Raw genomic sequence first — 23,201 nt, 5'->3', positions numbered from 1 at the left:
TTTTTTTAATTCGAACGAAAAAAGAAAAAATAATAAAATATTCTAAAAATTATTATTAAGGATTTGCATCTAAGGGTACACCATTGCACTTGCTCTAACTTCTCTTCCAATCGTTACAATATGGCCCCAATATGGGTGTGTCTGTTAATACGCGCCCACAAAAATTAATGGACATGGCCATCCATATGACTGGTACTGTTTCAAAAGAATGGTACTGTTTCGTTTTCATTGAGTGTGAAGTTTGCTACATCACACACACACGCATCTTCACTGCAATATACGAATTTGAATCAAAGTAGTACCATCGTTACCAACACAAATTGATTTATTACGAGTCTTGGCTATGTTCTCAATTTTTGTGCTACCAACAATCTACTATGATTTGCGTACACAATATACATTACGAATAAATTAATTTTTATTTGACCAAACCTTTTATAAAATACGAAAGAGCATACAAATTAATTTTCATCTGACCAACCTTTTATAAAATACTAAAGGGCATACAAGATACATTTTATACCTTGGGAAGTCAGAATATCAGAATCATGGAAATCGTTAAAGAAAACAAATTGATCTAATAGAGACAAATCATGCGATAATTGTTTTGATTTGGTAGCATGATTCGTAACCAGCATATACTTTTCATCGCATTTGAAAACGCCAAAAACTAAAAAAAACGCCAAAAACTATGTTATAATAATGTATAAAATGTAAAAGGTCACTGAAAACATTATAGAGTATCGTCGATAAAGATTGACGAGCTAACATTTATTCCTTACAGGTAAACAAACAATATTATGATATTTCGTTTGTCATCACTACTAAATTTACATAAACAAGAATATGTAAATTAGAAAAATTATTTCAAATAAATTTAATATTTTAAATTATTTTTAAAAATAAAGATATAGTGACAGTACCACTAAATAAACAAATTTAGTTTCTAATCGTATTTGTATATTTTATTTTTCATTTTTAGACTAAAACTGCATTACTATTTATTTAAACAACACTATTTTAAATCAAATCCGCATTTATGCTATAAACCATATAACCAAAGTTGAACCGTATCCCATTTCAACTATGCGCCGCTTATACGATTGCCATTAGGAACCTAAATGTTAAGGAATATTTCAGTTTGGGTTTAATACAGAGGAGAGCCTAAAATTGAGCTTTCTTGAAGTGTATAAACAATAAATATTCGCATAAAAAACAAAGCATAAGTTAGTAGTGTATATGGTAAGAGTAGCTAGTGGAGATAAGAATATGATTAAGGATAAATAATGAAGATTAGGTAACAACGGCGAAACAGTATTAAAAAATGTTATCATGGTGGACCTCAGAGCCCACGTCTTCCCGTACAGACAGCGGCTTTCTCATCTTTCCATGTACATTTTCCACTCTCTCTCCTCTTTTTCACTCTTCACTTATACACCGATTGGACTAAGCTGAATTTAATCATGTAATTAATCATGGACAAAAAAACAGTTGATTAATTTATAAGCTCGCATTAAAAAACAGAGGCAACAAACTAGAATATGACGTTTTATGTAAATAACATATATTCTCTCTATTGCATAATATATATATATATATAAGTAGATTATCTTTTATTTTAAAATAGAAATATATTATCTGTACATAATTAAACAATAATTAGCTTTATATTTATATTTATTTAATATACCAAATATTAAAAAGTAATATTTTTTTTTAGTTTACAAAAAAAAAATTAGTTCCTATCTTGGATTGGTTAGACTTATATATCGAATGATACTTTTAAAAAGTAATATTTTTTTAGTATTTATATTAAAATACTTATATTTTGAAACAGAATAAGTAATATTTATCATAAAATCGATTATATAGATAATATATTTATTATTTGTCATTTTACAGACTAGAAAACATAATTATTTGTAACCGAGTTTTGTTATTAATTATGTTGTTCTAGCCTTCCAGGCCACTACTATTAGGTTGTCCTATCTTTTAAAAATTGTTAATCAAAATATTTTCACCTTATCTTTTATTTTGTTGAGTTCCACTTTATGTTTCAGTATTTGTAACTTCAAAAACAGCTTAAGGAGTCTGTCTTCGTTTTTTTTGTGAAAGAATCTTACATATTATTCCTATCAACATCTCCAAGGAACAAAACTTTGCTAAGTTATCATCGTGGAATTAGATATTTCACTTCAAAAAACAGTTTTTCCCACTTAGTGAAACTTACTTTCCTGTACAAAAAAAATATTTTTAAAAATTTAATCACTGCGTAGTAAAATGATAAATAGAAATGATTCAACAAAGTCAAGAAACATAATCCTTGTATTTTGAAAAGAATCCACCCTTTGATGATATAATAATTAAGGGGAATAAGTTTATCAAAGTTGAAAAGAAAAGGGACAACTTTATTGTCCAGCATATTTGCTTTTTGTACTGAGAAAAGATTTTTAACAGTTGTAAAATAAATAAATAAATTTCTAAAAACAATTAAAAATAAAAGTTCTCTTTATAAATAAACGCTCCATATCTCCTCTGGCTTCCCAGTACCCTGTCCTCTCCATACTCACAAACTCTCTCTATTTCTTCTCTCTGTTTATCTCTCTAACACATGAGAGAGAAAAATCTTCTGACAATCTCAGTCGTTGATAATTTCGCCACCGTAGATGGAGAACACTCAAGAATACTCGCCGCCGCACATGGACGCTTCTCGACCGTCACTAGGATTCCCTCTAGGCACGGCTCTGCTTCTCATAATCATTTTCAGTCTCTCGGGAATATTCTCTTGCTGTTACCATTGGGACAAACATCGCTCTCTCCGCCGCTCTTTGGCCAATGCCTCCGGTCATCCCTCCGCCGCCTCTGGTGACATAGAGTCCTCTCCGTTCAAACCTAGACTCCCTTTTCCGGTAAGCTCTCATCTCCTAGTTCTTGATTTTTTTTACATTATCTTAAAATATTAAAAAAAACACAGTAACTTATGAGCTTGATAAATTACGATTTTACCAGTAAAAAGAACACAATCTTACCAAAAATAATATTTATCATGGAGGGATACAAAACAAATATTTTTTTTAATTAATTAGCAAAGAAAAATTACTTCGCTTACAACAAGTGCTATATATCCGGTCATTTGAGAAAAAATTACTTACTATAAGTAAATATAAACATTTGCTTATTATAAGTATCTTAAAAAGTAAAGAAGTAATTGAAATAACATTACTATTTTGATGGAAATTCTATTTTTTTTGGGATTATAAGTTGGGGAAACTGGGAATATTAGACATTTTAGAAAACCTTAAGGAGCCAGTACAATGAGTTGTTATTAGCTAAACATGACTATTATGAACAGGATTTGAAGAAAAACAAGAATCTGAGCGTTACAGTGTTGATGCCTGGAGATAATACGCCGAAGTTTATAGCATTGCCGTGTCCTTGTGCACCGCCTCGTCCGGAAAAGCTTACCGTCGATGTTCAAAGTCCGCCGCACTCACCTCCTGTCAAGCCGCCGCGTTTTCCTGTTCCTCTGTATTAGATTTAATTTAGCTAAAAGATAACAAAAATCTTGGTTTGATGTACATATGGATCATAAATTTTCATTTAAATTTTATTCACTGATTATTCATTTTTTGTATTCAGTTGGTAACATATTATGGAGTGGTTTGATTGTGAGAAAACAAAATATGTAGAGAATGGCACTGTTATTAAACAAAATAAATTATGAAATTATATGTTTAACTTTTTAAAGCGTAATTGTTTGATTCATTAAAAACTTCTGTCAATTTGCATGTTATTTTATTTTTGTTCTTAACATTGTTCATCGATTTGAGCTATTACCTATGAATGATGTATGCAACAACAAAACACATGGCACGTTGCGTCAGACGATATTTCGATGTTGATGTCCTGATTCAAATGATAGGCGAAACTGGAAAAAAAGTTTAAAAGCTTTTCCTTTGCATGTTATTTTTACCAAATTGATATAGATTTACTACCTATTTAGGACATCTGGAGATCTACATCTACTTGAAATGTGCTACAAATAGCTAATAGCTAACGCAGATAGCCTTTTTCTTCATATTTCCAGTTTTATTAGTAATTTAGTATGCAACCACGTTTGATGCTTTAATTGGAAATACAAGCAAATCAATTAAATTTCTATATTGTGCGTTACAACAAGAAGCTCATGAGTAAATAATTGAACTTAGTAAGCATTTCGAAATATATATGACAATTGTTATTTGAGTTTGATAAGAAAAAATATACTATCATCATTATGTTCACAGTAACTTTTCTTCCATCAATAGATATTTAGCTCCTTGGATGGGTTAAAACTTAAAAAGGATAATAAAACCAAATGTTTTAGAACTCTTAAAAAACGAGACATACTTGTTTTATGGAACTACTGAAGGGACGTCTAACCAGTGCCGGTCCGGACTAATATGACACCTAAAGCGAACAAAAAAAATACTACCCCTAACTAGAATTTTTTTACAATCATCTTTAAATTGTTTTAAAAAATCTAAAATTTGATCAAAAGACATAAATCATTAACAATCCTACAACAAAAGAAGAAAACTATAAATTATAAAAAAATAAAAAAACAACATATATAATATATAATATAAAAACATCAGTTTTAGTTTCTATATCTTTAAAGTTTGAGTGTATATCACCTTAAGCCAATTTCATATTTTTGAGTTTAAAAAAAAAAGAAAAACTTAAAGAAGATAGAAAAACAATAGACATGATAAATAATTTTACATAGAAACTTAGAAGAGAAGAATGGAAAATATATAATTTTTTGTAACAAAGATTAACAAAAAATGAAAAAAATAACTGACAATTGCTAAGATAAAGAAAATAATTAGTTTTGTTTAATTCCCTTGTTTATTTTATATATAATATCATTGACTATAATACATATATAGAGAAATAAAGTTGCTAAAGGTAATCAATTTTTTTGTTACATTCCTTATCAAAACAAAATAAAAAATAGTTATTTTACCTTTGTAAGTTTGTAATTTATATCCTATATTTTATTACATATATAAAACGAACATAAATTTTCTTTTAGGAAATATCAAATATTTATGATCAAATCTTTTAGTTATTACTATTAGCAAAGAGGAAAGAAAATTAATTAGTTTGTTTATTTTATAACTTAATATCATTTACTATAAGTCTATATAATCCGTAGATAAAAGAAAACTAAAGTTGTTAGAAAAGGTAGTAGAATCTTTGATGATTAAATAGTTTTATTTGTTACCAGTAAAAAGAAAAAAAAATAAAGAAAGTACAGTCAATGTTGGGGAGATCGAATCCATCACATACATGCAAAAGAACACTATGCATAAGCCACTACACTAAATTGATCTACTATGATTTGGCGCCCCTATAAATTATATAATCCTGGCGTCTAAAGCCATGGTTTTATGGGCTTTAGTCCAGGGCCGGGCCTGCGTCTAACCACCAACAATGGTTTAATTTTTTAAATACGAATTAGACATCAAATAGCTCTTCGTTAATTAGGATTACATTTCCATTATCTTCTTCTAATATTTGGGACCCTCAAAATATAAAAGCTTTATAATTTGGGAACTAAAGTTTCCAGTTGAGAATTGACGTCAGTAATAAGTTTAATACACATCCCCACCACTTGGACCCCTCCAGTCTAACAATCAACTTCATGACCTAATTTCACTGTTTATATATATTTTATTCTTATACTTTGCTGGTTTGTCGTTTTGAAAATAGAATTTTCAGTTTATGATAGTTCATTGGTTGATCCCAGTATACTAGTCCAAATAATCTCGAATCTGATCGATAGAGATTTATCTTTTACTCAAGTCCACTAATTACGAATTATGCACCCGAAAAAGAAGAATATTATGTTAATAAATTGTCGAAGTTCGAATCAAAATCTCTTCTTATCAAATCAAGTTTCAAATTTCCAACGTATCACAACGACATGAAACAAGAGTACCAGAAAAATGTCAGAAATAAACTAATTTCATCCAATAGAATAAGTAATAAAATGCTTCTAAAGAATTTTATATATAGTGGGTTTTTAGTGAGTTTTAACAAAAAAAATCAAGGTAAAAATGTCGTTGCAAGTGCGTCCTACACTGCAAAGTACAAATTGACTGTACATAACTTTTTTTTTTGGTTAAAGACTGTACATAATTTTGATGACGTTATTTATGCAATGCTTCTATTTTGGTGGATTTATGGTTCCTCCGCGCGACCGATTTTTGGTGGAACTTATTATGTTGGTATGTTTTTGGTCGGCATTTTGTTGGTATTTAAATAGAAATATAACTCATATAATACTAAAATTGCTTCAATATACTATTATATATATATATATATATATATATATTTATACACACGCTAAGAAATCTATAAGCGATTAGATTACCAAAAAAAAAAAGAATCTATAAGCGATTATGAAGACAGCAGCTAAATGGAAACAGCTTACATATATCAGTTTGTGAATCAGTTTTTAATGTCTCGAAGCTCATGGTCGAGTGGTAATAGAACGGGTTTGAGACTTAAATACGTTTCGCTTTAATTCATCTCACATTATTTATGGAACATTTACACAGATATAAGTCTGCTCATAGTATTCTCAAAAAAAAGTCTGCTTATAGTTTATTTGCACACTCTAAAAAATATACTCCATCTGTTTCATTATAACTGTCGTTTTAGATTTGTACACACAGATTAAGAAAGCATTTAATTTTGTATATTTTCAATATAAAAACATCATTACCGATACAATTCAACCAATAGAAAAATAGAATGGAGAATAAAGTTAATAAATTTTGCATTGAAACTCTAAAACGACACTTATTTTGCAACGAAAAAAATTCTCTACAACGACACTTAATATGAAACGGAGGGAGTATATCTCTAGATTATCTCTTTTTGAAAATTAATCTTAACTACTGTATGCACCCAAAATAATTCCAGTAATAAAATACTGTTATAGAATTTATCTAGCCGGTCTAATTGAATAAACTGAGAAAAAACGCATAACTGACTTCATTTGCTGTCAGAAAAGGAGCAGATTATTCTTTTTTTTTTGTCAAAAAGATTGCAATACCATTAAAAGAAAAGATTGCAGTACCATTTATTTAAATATGTAACAATATCGTGAAAAAGAAAAACCATGTGAGGGCACCGCAATCACCGCTGAAACCTAGGGATCGTGCCAGTTTATCTCTTAAAATGTTTTTAGCTTACAAAATAAACTTGAAACATGTATTTCTCAAATTCATTGCGGTACAATAATTAAAAAAAAATTCTCATGAAATCGGGATTTGTCATTTATTCGAAATACAAACCTCAATAACTGTTTAAGCTCATTTTTTTGTATATTTATTGAATTAAGAAAATATCCACAATACTTTATGATTATTGACAGTTAACTGTTTGAAAAACATCCGAGAGAGCACTAGGTACAGTCAGTGGCGGAACCAGCCTAATTGTTTACAGGGATCAAGCTTAGGATTAACATTATTATTATAGGGGTCAACCAGCTAATTCTGCAATATTTTCCCAGCTTTTTCATAAGAAATACAAGTAAATTTAAGAAAAAATAAAAACCACATGGATCATATGACCACCCTCTCACAAGGATAGCTCCGCCACTGTGTACAGTCCTTGATATTACTCAACAATCAATAGTCAAATTTAAAATTAAAATATGTACTTATAATTTAAATAAAATTAAATAAAATAGAAAATGAATGTAAAAAGGGAATATAAATTTACTTCGTTGCTTAGGAATTATTTTTCTCTTTCTAGACTTTTTCTCTGCCTTCTCTCTTCAATTCCTCCTCTTTGCGACTTCGTCTCCGGCCGGCGGTTCCGGCTTTTCTAGCCGCCGCCGGTCCGGCCTCAGCTTTAAATTTTTTTTTTCTTTGTCTTGTCTTTAGTTTGCGGCCATGTCCCCTCTTCTTAGATGGTAGTCCGTCGTCGGTTTCCCGGGACACGGAGGCTCACACTCCATTTGTCGCCGGCGTATGCCTCTGGGGCCGTACCGTTCCTATCTTTGGTATTGGTCGCCGGCTTCTGTCTCCCAAGGATGTGTTCGGGCTGAGAGTGGGGTGATTTGTTCTGGTGGTTGGGGGCTGAATTCGGAGGAGTTCTCGGCGGTGCCGGTGGAAACTCTCTGAAGATCGAGCCTATGTCGCATGCCGATGATTCTTTTACCTCTAATATTTATCGTTGGAGGTGGAATCGGAGGCCTTTGGTATTCTCCCGGTGATTCCGGTGGTTGGTTCCGTTTACGTCAGTGTCGATCTCCGTTGGGATGGAGTTGGTGACTTGAAAATCCGGTGAAAGTGCGGTTACGACCCCGACAGCAAGCTCTCGCCGATCGAAACGACAAGGCTCCAGCGTCTGACACGCGTCTCCCCGCGGTTCTGTGGTTTTTCCACGTAGGGGATGAGATGGGCTGACCGGTGGTTGTTGGGCTCGGATTTTTTCTTTTGGGCTTGAGCTTTGCTTTGTTTTGTGGGCTAGTAATATCGTTTATTTGGGCCTGGTTTTGGGCTTTATAATTTACACTTGTTTAATATATATATTTCAGATGGCAGAAAAAAAAAAGAATATAATGTTAAACGTACGGATGTAAGCAAGACAAGAGTGCGGGCCGGAGATTGAAGAAAGATCACATGGGGGAAACATTTCCAAGTGCTTCTCTTATCCCTCCTTCGTTATTTCCTGACGTCAACTTTTCATTTTCTTTTGTTTTTTATTCTGTTTTTTCTTTAACTTATTTCCAGGTTATTAAAGATATCGTTAATTTCAATTTCGTATAGGAACAAAAATATTTGTTTGATTTTTTTGTATATATAGAGGTGTAGTGGAAATCCCTATAAAATGTTAGGTACGTGTAGTTTTAATAATATTAAATTCAACAAGGGACTAATATATACCCCAACCCCTGCTTTTATTTTGCTGTAAAGCACACAGTTTGCTTATAATTTTATAAACCTTAGCCAAATAATTAAAGTATCATTCATAATTTAGATAATGCAAGTTAATATAATTTGTGGACCGTAACCTCTCGGAGGTTATTATCCATCATAATTTTGCATGACACTAATTAGATTATTCACGTGTTAGTGTTATCGAATATTATCGCGAGCAATATTGTGTAATCTAAGATCAAAATGATTTAAAATTATTTTTGATGAATGATTCGTTATTTAAATTATCATAGTTTACCAAACTAAATTTCACCATCATCCTGTCCCATTATATTCTATTTTCGACTTTATTGGTTTGTAATATCTGTCAGGTATGAATGAGAAAAGGGCTGGTACACAACTTGCTGGGGGATCCCAATTCAAAAAAGGATTCATCATTACTTTCCAATATGTAGATAATGTTAAAACAGGGATGTGGACAACATTGTAGTATAATACACGTGTGTATATATATGCTTTGCAAGTGCATTACTAAGATTGCTGTTAGACCTGACTAATATTATCATTTATGAAATTTGCTACTTCAAGCTAGTTTTATGTTCAATGGGATATTGTTCTCGTTATTGCTTTGCCTTTTATATAGATTTATTATTTGTGTTTGCCTAGTTTTGTAGTCATTGACTGGTCAAGTCTAACTAAATCAATTTGAAGGCCTTTTTTCTGTCTCCGGAGGACTGGATAATGTGTAGCCTTCTTTTAGTTGTGCGCAAGTAGAGTTCTTTCTTAATTTTAAAAATAATATTGTGTATGTGTGTACTTTCCTTTTTTTCTTGAAAACTTAACTTCATTCTATATAGGGCTGGGCGTTCGGGTACCCATTCGGGTTTCGGTTCAGTCCATTCGGGTTTCGGGTTTTCGGGGTTAAAGATTTCAGCCCCATTCGGATATTTCTAAATTTTGGTTCGGGTTCGGTTCGAATCTTTGCGGGTTCGGTTCGGGTTTGGATAACCCATTTAAAATGTTTTTAAATTTTCAAAATTCATTATATACTTTAAATTTTCAAAATCTATAAGAAAGATAATATATTACATATAAATTTTCATAACATATATGTCAAAATACCTTAATTTAACATATAAATTGGTTTTCTTTGAATATTTGGATAAAAAATCAATAGATATTTAACTATTTTGGTGTTTTCAGTATACTTTAGCTATTTTAAACATTCACTTTTGACTATTTGCATATATTTTCCGAGTACTTTGGAAAACTTAAAGGTATCTTATATACTTTTAATGTTTTTAATATACATTATATATAAAAACAATGTATATATTTAACTATATAAATTTATTTCGGATACATTCGGGTACCCAAAATATTTCGGTTCGGATCGGGTTCGGTTTCGGTTCTTTAAATACCGAAATTTTGAACCCGTTCGGATATTTAATCAATTTCGGTTCGGGTTCGGTGCTACTTTTTCGGATCGGGTTCGGTTCGGTTTTTCGGGTTTGGTTTTTTTGCCCAGCCCTAATTCTATATATGTGATGATCCTCAGTCCAGTATAGGACAACAATTCTGAAAACAACAATTTTCTTTTTTTTAATAGTAGAATTAATTTAAATGAATAAAAAGAAACTGCAGGCCGGGTTTTGTAGAAATAAATATATATTGTGCCCCGGGTTTTGTAGAAATAAATATATATTGTGCCCCGACTAATTTAATGCCTTAAGTAGAATACATGTCCATAGTACTTGGCCATGGGTATCTGGTCGATTAAAAATACTGTACGTGGAATGTTGTAATAGCCATAGACGGTCTACATTGTTATCGTCTTTTTAATTGTCGTAGACCCATCACCAGCCCAGCATACACTTGCGTAGGCTTTAGGCTACTTCCTAAACAAAGCCAAACTAAACACTAGTGGGCATCCACGGATCAGCTCTTCTCTTTTTTTCTTTTTATTTTTCGTGATTAGTTTCACAAGTTCCCAATTCTAGTTCTCGTGTTTTTATTATGATCTAGACCGAACTCATATGAACAAAATGTAAAACCGTTAATGCAAATGAGGGTCAAATCACAGCTCGAGGTGGTATATGCTTCGCTACAACGTTTGATAACGATGTAACATTTGATAGATCTTTGATGAAACTGCAACTTCTACCTTGAGTCATGTCTTTTTCTCGCTTTAACAACAAAAATTATATAAATTAATCTTAAATTTATTTAGTGGGGAGATAATATAAATTTGTTATTAGTTTTTGTATCTATATTTCTAGTGGGGGAGACAATATATTCAGTGAATAGTCTTAACGTTTAACTGGGGTGTACGATTGAAATATCGTCAACTAAGCAGTTAACAACAGGATAGCTAGAATGATTAAACTAGAATTTTGGTAGGCATCCTCTGTTTTTTCATTTTTTGGTCATAGGATACCTAGAATGTTTAAACTTTTGTATTAAACAAACAATCTCATATTTTAATGAAATTCATATAATTTTCGAAAGAAAAAACAATAGACATTAGCTGGATTTTTCTTCTGAAAGCTAAAAATAAAAAAACGAATAATATATATCACATGATTTGATTTTTTTTCTATAAATTTGGTAGGGATAAGTTACATTTTCATCAATTTCAAATAAACACATTTGACCATTTTCTACTTTTGTTAAAATATCACATTGTCATCTGTACTATTATTACACAAGGTACACAAGGTTAATAGACAAAAAAATGTAGTTAGACCATTGATTCTCGTTTGTAAAGTACCTCAAAGAGAGGAAAGAAAAAACAATGTGGGTTTCGTTGAGTCCAATATTCTTTTCAACTCAGAGGGTCGTTGTCACTACCCACAACTGTAACGAGAGTGTAACACGTACAGCTCCCGGAGTCATCTGGGGCTGGAAAGATTGAATCAACACGTCCTTGCTCCGATAAGAGATAAACAGCTGCAGGATTAGTTGCATTTGAGATAATCATTGAAGTTTTACATCAAAGGAAATCATCTGAGTTGAAAAGAGATATAAACTCATTAAATAAAGAAACCCTCATCGTCTTCTTTGTATACTTGTATCTCCCTCTCTCTTAATTATTCAAGGAACATAGCATATATAGTACATAGTCAAAAAAAGTTGTAGCTTGAAGAAACTGACAGCAAAACCAACAGAGTTGCCGATTAAGGATAACAAATGAATAACTCGCATGTGAATAAGGGGACCCACCTCTGCATGGACAAATGATAATTGAAGATTATTGTACCTATCAAAGACTTAGGTGGGATATAAAAGGTGCATTACCATTTAAGAATGAATGTTACATGGAATTAGAAAGCTACTTGTAAGATCTATAGACATAGGAAAGCTAAACCGTTCAGACGTAAAATTGAGTTATGTGGATTTAGGTTTTAACTTTTAAATTCCAGAGGGGCTATTCAAAACAAGTAAGGATTGAACGGTTGTAATACTGTAAGATAACAAACACTAATGCACAAGATATATTTTGGTATAAACATGATTTTCTGGGAGAAAGTCAATAAAATTTGTAGAAAAGGTAACTGTAACCCGAAATTATTCACCTCGAGAGTTTCAAGCCCAAGAAGAAGACTAGTATCATAAAACATAGCATTGCAAATATAAAGCATAGACTAAACTCTCTTTCTCATGGAGAGTATCCTCTATTCCTCTTCAACGGTTACTTCAGCCGCTTTGAGTCTTTCCATCATTGCCAAAGGCACATCCAACCTATCACATAGCTTCATGTCGCTCTGGACAGATGAGTCTCTGAATCTTCGACCAATCAATCTCTTTGCATTTGTCACAATTAAACAAATAGAAAAACAAAAGAGTTTATTCACACATTCCAAGCAATTCAGAAAAGCATAATAAACATCAAAGATCTAAGATCAGAATATACATGAAATCAAAATTACAACCCTAACATATCTAAAATAACAATACTCCGACGTAAGACAGAGTCGTCCTGTTGCTGACAGGACCAAGTTTTCATACTCCGACGCTCGAGTAGGTCGTACCCAGGTCGATACCGATCTCTGGACGTTCTCTTTTACCAGCAGACATTATCACAAACTAAGCGAAGAATGGATGAATAAGCTTTCGGCAGCGATGAGCGAATTAGGTTTTGAGTTTAAGGTGTGAGGAAAAGAGAGAGAGCTTGAGGTTTTGTTATATACACACATTGCCTTGATGTTTCCTGGATGTTCTAAGCAGATTTGATGTCTTTCTTCCTTTGTTTTTACTTTTTTCTTTTTTTAACAACCTTTCTTCCTTTTCTTTTTTTTTCTATTACACATTTATAAAGAATTTCTAATCTCTATCTCTATATGTGCTGTAAAAAAATTAAAATATTTTTTAACAGATAAATATAAATTATATTTAAAATAAAATTTTGTTAATATTGTAACATTTTTCTTATTAATATTTATATAAATTTCATTTACTTAAACATAAAAATTAAGATAAAAATTATGTTTATTATAAATTATATTTTAGAATATGCATGTATATATATTTAAAATTATAATCTTAGATAGATTTTTCTATATATTTATTTTAATTAAAATATATTAAATATATTTGTAAAAGATTATATAATTATCAAAATTATAAATTAAAAAATATTTATAAATTTGGTAGTTATATAAGAAACTAATGATTTTACGATTAAAGTTTTATAATTTTTTAAAAAAAATTGTATACATTTTTGAAAATTTTAGTAATAAAATTGTAAAATTTAAAAATATATAAGTAAATGATATTTTGAAACTCTTAATGCCATTTTGAATATATTTATTTTAATTATGATCTATGAGTTATTACCATATTCTAAAATAGTTTCCAGAAATATAAATTGACATTAAGTGTAATATATGAGTTATTACCATTTTTTAAAAAAAATTTACCAAAAATATAACATCAAATGGAATTGTCTATGTCATATTAATCAATAAGACATGTTATCAATTTTAGTAATCATATCATATTACTTTTTGTGAAAATGATTGTACAGTGGACATATGGCAAAATTAATTCATAAATAATATACATACATGAGATTATTTGAGAAGTCAGTTTCTTACGTATCGCTTTCACGTTAATTTTCACGATGGTTGATTACAGAAGTACCATTAATGAATTTAAATTATAATATTAATTACAGTTATTATTTTTTTTCTTTTTATTTGGTAGTTTCTGTTAATTAAATTTTAGTTATTTTCCTTTTTTAAGGTGGAGAAGCAGCTGCATCTGCCAGTAACACTGCTGCAGCAGGAGAGGATGAACCAAATCCTCTCCGTTTTGAAGCGAAAAAGAATTGTTCTAAACGCACGCGTGAGTGATAATTCCAAGCATGTCAACCCCGCTTAGCTTTCTTCTGTTTCAAATTTTCTCAGTAGCTATGATTTTGAGTCCCTTATATATATTATTTTCAACTTTGTTTTTTCTCTTTAATTTCCGGCAAAGTCTGTCCCAAAATGAAGACAATTACTAGCGTTGACGAAATTTTGCATATCGATAATGTCAACTAAATGTTATCACAACATGTTTACATGGTGAACACACGTTTTCGTAAAGAAACGTAGCTCACGTAAACACTGCATAAACATCCGCTACTAAGCGCCATGCAGTTACTCTGTGAGCATAAGCTCATGATTTTGTTTTTAGTTCTCTTTAAAAACGAATTTCTGTTGATAAGAAACAGCAGGAGCAGAAACCCGGTTCTAATGTTTCTGAAGAGTACTCTGCCAGATTATGATCAGATTTGGAATGCAGAGGAGGACGATGTTTACAAATGGCGCCCACCAGGTGCTCCATCTTCAGGTATTTTCAATACTGCTGCAACCTGGGATACTCTGCATCCAGCAGGAGAGAAAGTTCCTTGGCATGGGGTCATTTGGTTTACAGGTCGTATACCTAAACACGCCTTTCTAACCTGGATTATTGCTAGAGACAGATTAGTAACCAGAGACCGTTTGCTTCGTTGGGGTTTGCTAGTGCCGGAGTCATGCGTACTTTGTGTGGGAGGGATTGAAACAAAGCAGCATCTGTTTTTCGATTACCCATTCAGCAAGGAGGTATGGTCTTTCTTCACTAGCACCCTGCACTTGGCTCCTCCTAACTCTTTTGAGGAGACTCTCCAGTGGCTCAAAAGTCCATCAAAAGATAAGAATGTAGTTCTTATTATAAGACTACTATTCCAAGCCTTTATTTACTTCATTTGGAAAGAAAGAAACTCAAGAGTCCACACCGATATCCCTAAGCAATCTCGGGCTATCATATCAGAAATCAAAAGCATGGTCAGACTCAAGTTAGACCCCCTCTCACGAGCACAACCAGCTTCAGTAGGTCATGCGCGAACATATCTCTCTACATGGAGCTCCAATTTTTAGTTCCCTTTTAAATTGGTAGCTTAGTCTTGTTAATATTCAGCTGGCCCGTTTTGTTAGGCATTTGGGCTGAGTTTCAGTTTCTTAGCTTTCTTTTTTTGGTTTGGGCCTGACCCGTGTGTAAGTGGCCTTTTTAGAATGAATAAAATGGAATTTTAGAGTTAAAAAAAAAAAATCTGTTGATAAGATGAAAACAAATGCAAGCAAATTAGATAATTGCTATAGTTAAAACAACATTTTAATACCGCAATAAGAATATATACAAAACTATCCATCCATATATCAACAAACCTTGACTACAAACCTCTATAAATCAGTAACTCGGCCAATCCACTTCATAATTTTGAAAGGAACTTCCCAAACATGAGTTCTCCTTCACAGGTAAAAACAACACAACATCAATGTTAATAACCCAGCGCTTGCGTGGAGGTTTTGCCTAACAAAGGCCTAAGAATTAGCCTTTTGGCCCATCAAATAACCCAGTAAAACAAGAATGTCTGAAAAAGATTAACGCGCCAGGTAGGGGTCGAACCTACGGCCTTCTGCTTAGGAAACAGACGCTCTATCCACTGAGCTACAGGCGCCTCTTGTTTTTTTAATTACACTCAATGTTTCTTTCCAAAATGGTTATCTTTTCAATATATATATAGTCTTCCTGAGAGTTCCAGAGTAACCGAAAGAAGCGAAGCCATGGCTACAGAACCAATCATCCAAGGAGCAATCTTGCTCCTAACCTTCGTTATGTTCTGGGCGCTCAAGTACCTCTCTCAACAAGGCCTAACCAAGTTCCGAACCAAACACCGAGCCACGCTCCAAACCCAGCGTCAGCTAATCCAAGCCTCTCGCCTCCTCGCTCGAGCCCGAGCCACCCCTAAGAAATCTCAATCACAGTCCCTCGCCAAGACCGCGCTCACCGAAGCCGACGACGTGATCGCGATCTCTCCGGACGACGCCGCCGGTCACATAGTCCGAGCCTTGTCTCTGGATCTGCTCGGCCACCACACCGCCGCTCTCAAATCGTTCGACACGGCGCTGACTTATCCGAGGCTGAAGTCGCTTTCCGTGGGGGAGCGAGCCGATGCGCTCGTGAAGAGAGCTGAGATGAAGGTCGCTGTGAATCGTAGACGGAGGAATGATTCGGCGATCGAAGATCTGGAGGAGGCGACGCGGCTCGCCGCCGGGACGGATACGGCGAGGATATTCCGTCTGTTGGGAGAGTGTTATGAGTTCAAAGGCTTGAAAGAGAAGGCCCAGTGGGCTTTTAACGAAGCACTGAAAGCTCAATAGAGTTCTGTTAACGGTTCGTGATGGACCGAGAGTAATTCGTAGCTATCTCCCTTGTAACTTCTTTTAATTTCACTTTGTACCCCGCTTTTTTTTTGTATTCTTTAGATTGTGACTATTGATTAGTTTTTGAAAAAAAAACTTCAAATGCTAATTATAATTAAGTAAATGATTATTTATGTTAGATAACTGATAAAAAATGAAATGTGCAGTGTCTGCAACTCTGCTTTGTTGTAGTAAAGAACTCTAAGCCAATTACAATTAGAAGTATTATTTATCTTAGATTGATGATGAGGAAAACAAAAATGAATTTCTTAAAAATTTACGTCAGTTTTTATTTAGAACAAAATAAAACTAGCCATTGCTCATTCGTAAAACAGACTCGACCCTAAGTGGATAAGATATGCTTAATGGTCAACCTCGATGTTACATGATCACACGTCCTCTGAATTTTCTTCCCCTCAACTAAAACTCAAACCTGTTGTTTCAAAAATATATCGTCCTTTTGCATGCCTAATTAATGGTTCTAAACATCATTTTCAGATTTACACTATTATCACTTCACCATACATTTAATATTTGGAAAATAATATTCAAACGAAAGACATTTCTTCATTATTCTTCGTTGTAAACTTGTAATTTCATATTCTTTATTTGTTTTTGTTGTATGCGTGTTTCCGGCTGTTTCCTTAGTCAACTAATAAGATACAAAAAGTCAATAATCTTTAGCTCTCAATATACGATTATACATAGAAACGAGATCAAAACTCTGTCTTCAAAAGCCATACATCAAGAACAAAACACAAATAGTTTCATCATCAAGAAGATGGAGGAAGTCCAGAATCAAGTATTGGAAGAAGCATCAAGAATGGAGAAAGTCTATATAGCGGTAGGAAGCGATTTACAAGAAGGTTTCAAAACAATCGATTGGGCTATAAAGAAATGGAACAACACACCAATCTCCATTGTTCTTCTCCATTTCTGCAACATTTTACAAGATTTCGTCTACACCCCTTGTACAATCTCTTTCTTCTCAATTCACACCTCTTTCTTTCCTTTTTATTCATTTTAAACCCAAATTTACATGTGTTAGTTTGAATAATCATAGTTGGAAAGCTTCCAGCAAGTTCTGTAAGTGAGGAGAAGCTTGAAGTACTCAGGAAATACGAGGACCAAAAGACCAACAAGCTGTTGTCCAATTACGTTACCTTTTGTGGAAAGGTTTGTTATTTCTTTTCTTTCAGGGTAGAATTTGAAGCATATTTTTCTTCAGGGTCTTATGATGTAATTAATCTTGGGAAATACCGTTAAATTACAGTTACAAGTGAAAGCAGAGTTACTCAAGGTGGAGAAGCAAGATGATTCAATACAAATGCTAATCTTAGACTTGATCTCAAACCTCAAGATCACAAAACTCGTCATGGGAATCACTTTCATGAGATCTTCATCATCATCTTCTTCATGGAAATCAAAGAGTGCCATAAGCGGATCGTTCTATGTATACCAAAACAAACCAGAGTTCTGCGAGTTTTATATAATCTGTGGAGGCAAGATGGTTATGCTAAAGAGGGAGAACGATGTGAACAACAACATCAGAAGCTGGATTGGTAAGATGTTTCATGATCCTGAGAGAAACTTAGATCGTTCATCTAGCAGCAATGATAGTTCAACGTCTAGTGGAAGTCCATGGGATAAGAATTTGCAGGAGATGGAGAGTTATTTCCAGCAGTTATTGAGTTTGAATCTTGAAGAAGACGATGTAGAAGAAACAGAAGAAGAAGATGAAGAGGAGGTGGCACTAGACGTGCTGCAACATATGGTAAGAGAATGTGTATGTGAGAAATATTACCAATGTTTAAAAATAGCTAGGCGGTAATTAGACTTTTCTATAGAGGATTATTAATTAGGTTGACGCATAGACCTATTTTTTTAAAAAATGCTTAGACCAATTTAGAAAAATAAATAAATCGTTCAGAAAAATGTTTCATTTAGGTCCGATTTTAGAATACTGTAATATACATTTTCTTAATTTTGTTTTGTAATGATTTTGATTGTGTTGAAAATGTCAGAATGTAGCAGAGAAGTTAGAGTATGTGAGAAGAAAGGTCAATGAAGCTAAGCTGATGATAGAGGAGAACATGAGAGAAGTCAAAGTCAACTCTGAGAGATCAGACAAAGCTGAATGGGAAATCTCTTTATGCAACTGCAGAGTAAGTAAAAGAACCAAACCACTTAAACAAGAACTTAAAGATTCAGTGTGTCCTAAAACCTTTTAGTTGGTTTTAAAATCAGATTGAAGAGCTTGAAGCTGGGATCAAAGAAGAAACTGAGAGACGTGAGAAGCTTCAAGTGACTTTAGATTCTGATAAAGAATGTATCCAAGAAGCAAAGAATGACGTCCAAAAAGGCAAAACAAAACTAGTTCCCCTTGGTGAGCTACAAGAGGAGCTCTCAAGCAAGGCTAAGACAATAATGGAGGCTAAGTCCCAGGCAGAAGCAGAGCTAGAGAAGGTTGTGTTAAAGAAAGGAGAGATGATGACAGAGATTGAGAAACTCAGGAACCAAAGAGATGTTTTCAACCTTAGGATTGAGTTTTGCAAAGAGAAAAGGTTGTTGGACTCGAAGTGTGGGTATAGAGAGTATGCTGCAGAGGATATCAAGTTAGCCACAGAGAGTTACTCGGATCGTTTGAGGTTAAAATCTGGAGGTAACTGGACGAATGTGTACCGAGGGAGGATCAAACACACAACAATGGCTGTTAAAGTGATCGGTGACAGTTTATCAGATGAAGATTTCAGAGCAGAGGTTAAGCTTTTGAGTGAGATTAGGCATCCAAACTTGGTAGCTATTGCAGGGTTCTGTCCGGAGAAGCCTAAATGCATACTCTTTGAGTATATGCATAATGGGAACCTGAGGGATAATCTATTCACATCACAGAGGAAATCAAGAAGAAGCAAGATACTAACATGGCATAATAGGATTCGTATAGCTCACCAGGTTTGCTCCGGACTCGGTTTTCTCCACTCGGTTAAGCCTAAACCGATCGTCCACGGTCGTCTCACGCCGTCTAAGATCCTCTTGGACCGTAACTTTGTACCTAAGATAACCGGGTTTGGAGGACTTGTAATGCATCAAACCGACACAAAGCCTGATGTGTTGGCTTTTGGGGTTTTGCTTCTGCATCTCTTGACCGGGAGAAACTGGCCCGGTATGCTGAAGGCGATGTCGATGAACCAGGCAAGCATTATAAGAGACTTGGACCAGACAGCTGGTAAGTGGCCTTTGGAGTTAGCTAAGGAGTTTGGTGCACTTGCGGTGAAGTGTTGTTCGGTTAACAGAGGAGGGAACATGGATTTTACAACCAAGGAGATAATGCAAGAGCTTGGTAAGATCATGGAGAAGGCTAATCAGTTTAGAATCACAGGAGGATACGAGGAAGCTACAAGCTCAAACATTAATGAAGCAGATCCAAATGATATACCGAGTGTTTTCACCTGTCCTATACTTCAGGTCTAGTCAAATCTCATATTTTTTTCGGTTTATAAAAATTAGCTACCATATTAAAAAATCGTATCTAGTTAACGTAGTAACTCACTATCTAACTTTGGTTATTTTGTATGTGTTTGCAGGAAGTGATGAAGAATCCACATGTTGCAGCAGATGGGTTTTCATATGAGCTTGAGGCTATAGAGGAATGGCTAAGCATGGGACATGATACATCTCCTATGACAAATCTGATATTAGATTATCAAGTTTTGACACCAAACCATACTCTGCGTGCTCTCATTCAAGATTGGCATAGTAAAAAAGCAGCACAAGCTTCCTCCTACTAGGTTTCTTTTGTATATACACACAAACTCAAAAAAAAAAGGTTTCTACATTTTGTATTTTTGATTCAAATGTTGCCAACTATAAAAGCCATAGATGGTATAGTAATCAGGCAACAAATAGATGGCATGTGATTCAGAGTGTGTAACGTGTACAACGTTGCGAGTTCTTGTTTTGTCGAAAGTAACCACGTGACATGTGATTCAAGAGAGAAACCGAACTTATGTACATGTACACTACTATTATTACACATCACCAACCACAAAAGAACAAAAGAAAAAAAAAAGGATTGTTTTTTTTTCTGTTGTTGGTCCGAAACAAATAATCTCGGCCACAGAAGTGAAGAAGCAGAAAACGCTTTCACTTCAAACAACACCCAACATGAAAAATATCCAAATACCAAAATCATATAATATATCATATTCATAGCATACCAGTACTTCATTCATTTTATGTTGCCAAGTCTCCATCACCCTATCATCTTTGTCCATTAGTAGACTCTTGAGGATGACTTGTTGTCACTCGTTAAAACAGAGAAGTCTCTAGAAGCTATCCACCACCTTGCCTCCTTTTTTCCTTGTTTTTTTTTAAAAAATTATTTGATTCTTAATTATGATACTGAAAAAAAAAAGAACATGAGAGAACTAGTCTAGATCTTTCCCAATCCTCCAGCTTATAGCTTCCTTATAGACGACAGCCACTGTTCCATATTCTTCCCATCTGCAGAGATTCAATTTCTCATCATCAGAACCATCAAAAAGGACTACTACAACAAGTAACTAAGGGTAATAAATTCACTTCTCACTCCTAGTGATAAAAAGCTTTCAACAGAATTAGATTGTAAATTATTGTTCCATATAAGTTGCATGATTTACTATTAATGGTGAAAATGGAAACAAAGATTTACCAGGAGCAGGAGAGAAGAAGCCATTCAGAATCTGATTCCCTGAACCGTCCATAACTTTCTTGTAACAAGGAACAAGAACCACAAACCCACCACCACCAGAATCATCCTCACTTTTAAACCCTGGTCCATGAGGCTCAACCCAACCAATGGACCACTCTGGATCATCTGGTTCAGGGAACACCACATTCCCCATCCTCTCCTCCTCCCCTCCTCCTCTTCCAACCCATCCTTTCTTGATCTTCTTCACCATAGAAGAAGAAGACTCAGTCTTAATAGTCTTCTTCAGCGAAGGAGGAGATCCCTTCGACTCTTTCTTAGTGTTACCACCACCACCACCACACAACCACCTCGGAAGACGAGGGAAAGAGACTGCCATCTTTTCACGATTTCTTTAAAAAAAAACTCCGAACCTCCGGAGATTAACTTTGATTCAATCGGCCATGGATCGGTGCTTTATCTCCTTCTCCAGACCTATTAGCAATAAAAAAAAATTAACACTTTAAAAATCATCCCCGTCTTTCATTACATAATAATGATAACACTGACCGAACACAAACACAAAGACACAAACAGTTCACTGGTCTATGATGTGATCAGATAATTAAAAACAGTTTTATTTAATTATTTAATTTTTCTGGCGGATTCTTCATGAATGGATAGAATAATTACTGCTTCTTCATCAGATCAATTAAAGAAAAAATCGCCAAAAATAGAAAAGCCAATAAATGAAGCAACATGGGGGGGTGGGGGGGGGGAGGATGATCAAAAGAGAATCCGACTTCATGTCCGTCAAATCACGGGAAAAATCGCCGGAAAGAAATGCGAAAAAGTCTGAAGAAGTTCAGAGAAAATATCTCCGGTCATTACGAAACGTAAATTACCGAGAAAAAATCAGATCTTTGAACGAAGAAAATCGTAGAATTGCGTCGTCGTCTCTGAAGTCTCTGATCTTTCTCTGTTTCTGACTTTTTCTCTGACTTGTACAGAACAAGAAGCTCATCTTCTGCTCCACTTCATTTATAATACTCTCTCTTTTCATTTTTTAATTGGGCCTGAACCCAATAAAGGTTTGTTTGATCCGACGGTTGGTAGCGGTTTACTTAGTTTAATGGCAACTTTTGGTGTACGCTTCTACTGTAGACGGCACAACACTTGATTCCTACAAATAGCCAAAGAGTGGGAATATTACGGTTTTATTTTACAATTATTGATTATTAATTAAAGTAATTTGTATAATGATGATAGACTTAAAAGGAGTATTACAAATCTTGGAACTTTCAATTGGAGATTAAGTTCATAATACTAGCGTTTACCAAATCCTTAATTATGTATCTCAACTAATAGACCTTTTAATCAATTAAGTCTATGGGCGTCTTTTAACTTTAGTTAGTGAGTTCACATCGGGATCACGGGTAAATACGTGTAACAAGTTATATAGAGTGGACTCTTGATTTCAAGTTAACGGAATAGAATGCTAATTAACAGGACAAAAATAATTAGTGCATTGATCAGAATCTTACAAATAGCATATGCTTTTACACTTGTTGGTGTCGTCAGTTGAAATATTATAGCTTATCCAATTTATATTATAACAGATCAGACTCGTATATAAATTAATATTCTAATCAAATGTGTAATTATTTTATCAAGCCTCACCTGAAGGAATAATAATACTTTTTCTCTAATCAGACATGGCACATACGATCTGGAAGCTTTGCCTTTGATCCGAGCCCGTTACTTCAGAAGAAGCAAGCCATGTTTTGTCTTCCTTTCTTGGGAAAACTTGTCTTAACGTTGTGATTTTGTTCTAATCAATTGGGCCTGACCCAACTAAAAAGC

General features: G+C 33.8%; 4 protein-coding genes and 1 non-coding gene across 5 annotated transcripts; 3 read left to right on the top strand and 2 right to left on the bottom strand.

Moving 5' to 3' along the window:
- The first annotated feature begins 2,526 nt into the window (after nucleotides 1-2,526).
- On the top strand, nucleotides 2,527-3,740 carry LOC108824314 (uncharacterized protein At5g65660). The gene is made up of 2 exons (XM_018597717.2): nucleotides 2,527-2,909; nucleotides 3,353-3,740. The coding sequence occupies exons 1-2, from the start codon at nucleotides 2,667-2,669 to the stop codon at nucleotides 3,533-3,535; spliced, it is 426 nt and encodes a 141-aa protein (XP_018453219.1). The 5' UTR covers nucleotides 2,527-2,666; the 3' UTR covers nucleotides 3,536-3,740.
- A 12,114-nt stretch (nucleotides 3,741-15,854) lies between these two features.
- Nucleotides 15,855-15,927, bottom strand: TRNAR-CCU (transfer RNA arginine (anticodon CCU)). Its single transcript has one exon. It is a non-coding gene; the product is annotated as a tRNA-Arg (tRNA).
- A 58-nt stretch (nucleotides 15,928-15,985) lies between these two features.
- On the top strand, nucleotides 15,986-16,781 carry LOC108828353 (uncharacterized). The gene has a single exon (XM_018602009.2). The coding sequence runs from the start codon at nucleotides 16,034-16,036 to the stop codon at nucleotides 16,628-16,630; it is 597 nt and encodes a 198-aa protein (XP_018457511.1). The 5' UTR covers nucleotides 15,986-16,033; the 3' UTR covers nucleotides 16,631-16,781.
- Nucleotides 16,782-17,281: 500 nt separating this feature from the next.
- LOC108828352 (putative U-box domain-containing protein 50) lies at nucleotides 17,282-20,521 on the top strand. Its single transcript, XM_018602007.2, has 6 exons — nucleotides 17,282-17,643; nucleotides 17,736-17,848; nucleotides 17,946-18,446; nucleotides 18,697-18,837; nucleotides 18,920-20,137; nucleotides 20,257-20,521. Exons 1-6 carry the CDS (start codon nucleotides 17,295-17,297, stop codon nucleotides 20,458-20,460), a joined length of 2,526 nt encoding a protein of 841 aa, XP_018457509.2. The 5' UTR covers nucleotides 17,282-17,294; the 3' UTR covers nucleotides 20,461-20,521.
- Nucleotides 20,522-20,657: 136 nt separating this feature from the next.
- Nucleotides 20,658-22,399, bottom strand: LOC108828354 (uncharacterized). Its single transcript, XM_018602010.2, has 3 exons — nucleotides 22,244-22,399; nucleotides 21,363-21,833; nucleotides 20,658-21,175 (listed from the first exon to the last, which is right to left on the bottom strand). Exons 2-3 carry the CDS (start codon nucleotides 21,736-21,738, stop codon nucleotides 21,129-21,131), a joined length of 423 nt encoding a protein of 140 aa, XP_018457512.1. The 5' UTR covers nucleotides 21,739-21,833; nucleotides 22,244-22,399; the 3' UTR covers nucleotides 20,658-21,128.
- Nucleotides 22,400-23,201: the final 802 nt, after the last annotated feature.

Source organism: Raphanus sativus, chromosome 9 (assembly GCF_000801105.2).
Source record: "Raphanus sativus cultivar WK10039 chromosome 9, ASM80110v3, whole genome shotgun sequence".
Classification (NCBI taxonomy): Eukaryota; Viridiplantae; Streptophyta; class Magnoliopsida; order Brassicales; family Brassicaceae; genus Raphanus; species Raphanus sativus.
Note: the sequence above shows the minus strand (reverse complement) of the source record. Positions and strands in the feature narration are given on the sequence as shown.

Coding starts and splice junctions, on each gene's coding strand:
- LOC108828354 (XM_018602010.2), bottom strand. CDS start 21,738: ATGGCAGTCTCTTTCCCTCGTCTTCCGAGGTGGTTGTGTGGTGGTGGT. Junction 21,176..21,362: donor CTTCTTCTCTCCTGCTCCTG/GTAAATCTTTGT, acceptor GAATCTCTGCAG/ATGGGAAGAATATGGAACAG.
- LOC108828352 (XM_018602007.2), top strand. CDS start 17,295: ATGCGTGTTTCCGGCTGTTTCCTTAGTCAACTAATAAGATACAAAAAG. Junction 17,644..17,735: donor AGATTTCGTCTACACCCCTT/GTACAATCTCTT, acceptor GAATAATCATAG/TTGGAAAGCTTCCAGCAAGT. Junction 20,138..20,256: donor TCACCTGTCCTATACTTCAG/GTCTAGTCAAAT, acceptor ATGTGTTTGCAG/GAAGTGATGAAGAATCCACA.
- LOC108828353 (XM_018602009.2), top strand. CDS start 16,034: ATGGCTACAGAACCAATCATCCAAGGAGCAATCTTGCTCCTAACCTTC.
- LOC108824314 (XM_018597717.2), top strand. CDS start 2,667: ATGGAGAACACTCAAGAATACTCGCCGCCGCACATGGACGCTTCTCGA. Junction 2,910..3,352: donor AACCTAGACTCCCTTTTCCG/GTAAGCTCTCAT, acceptor TATTATGAACAG/GATTTGAAGAAAAACAAGAA.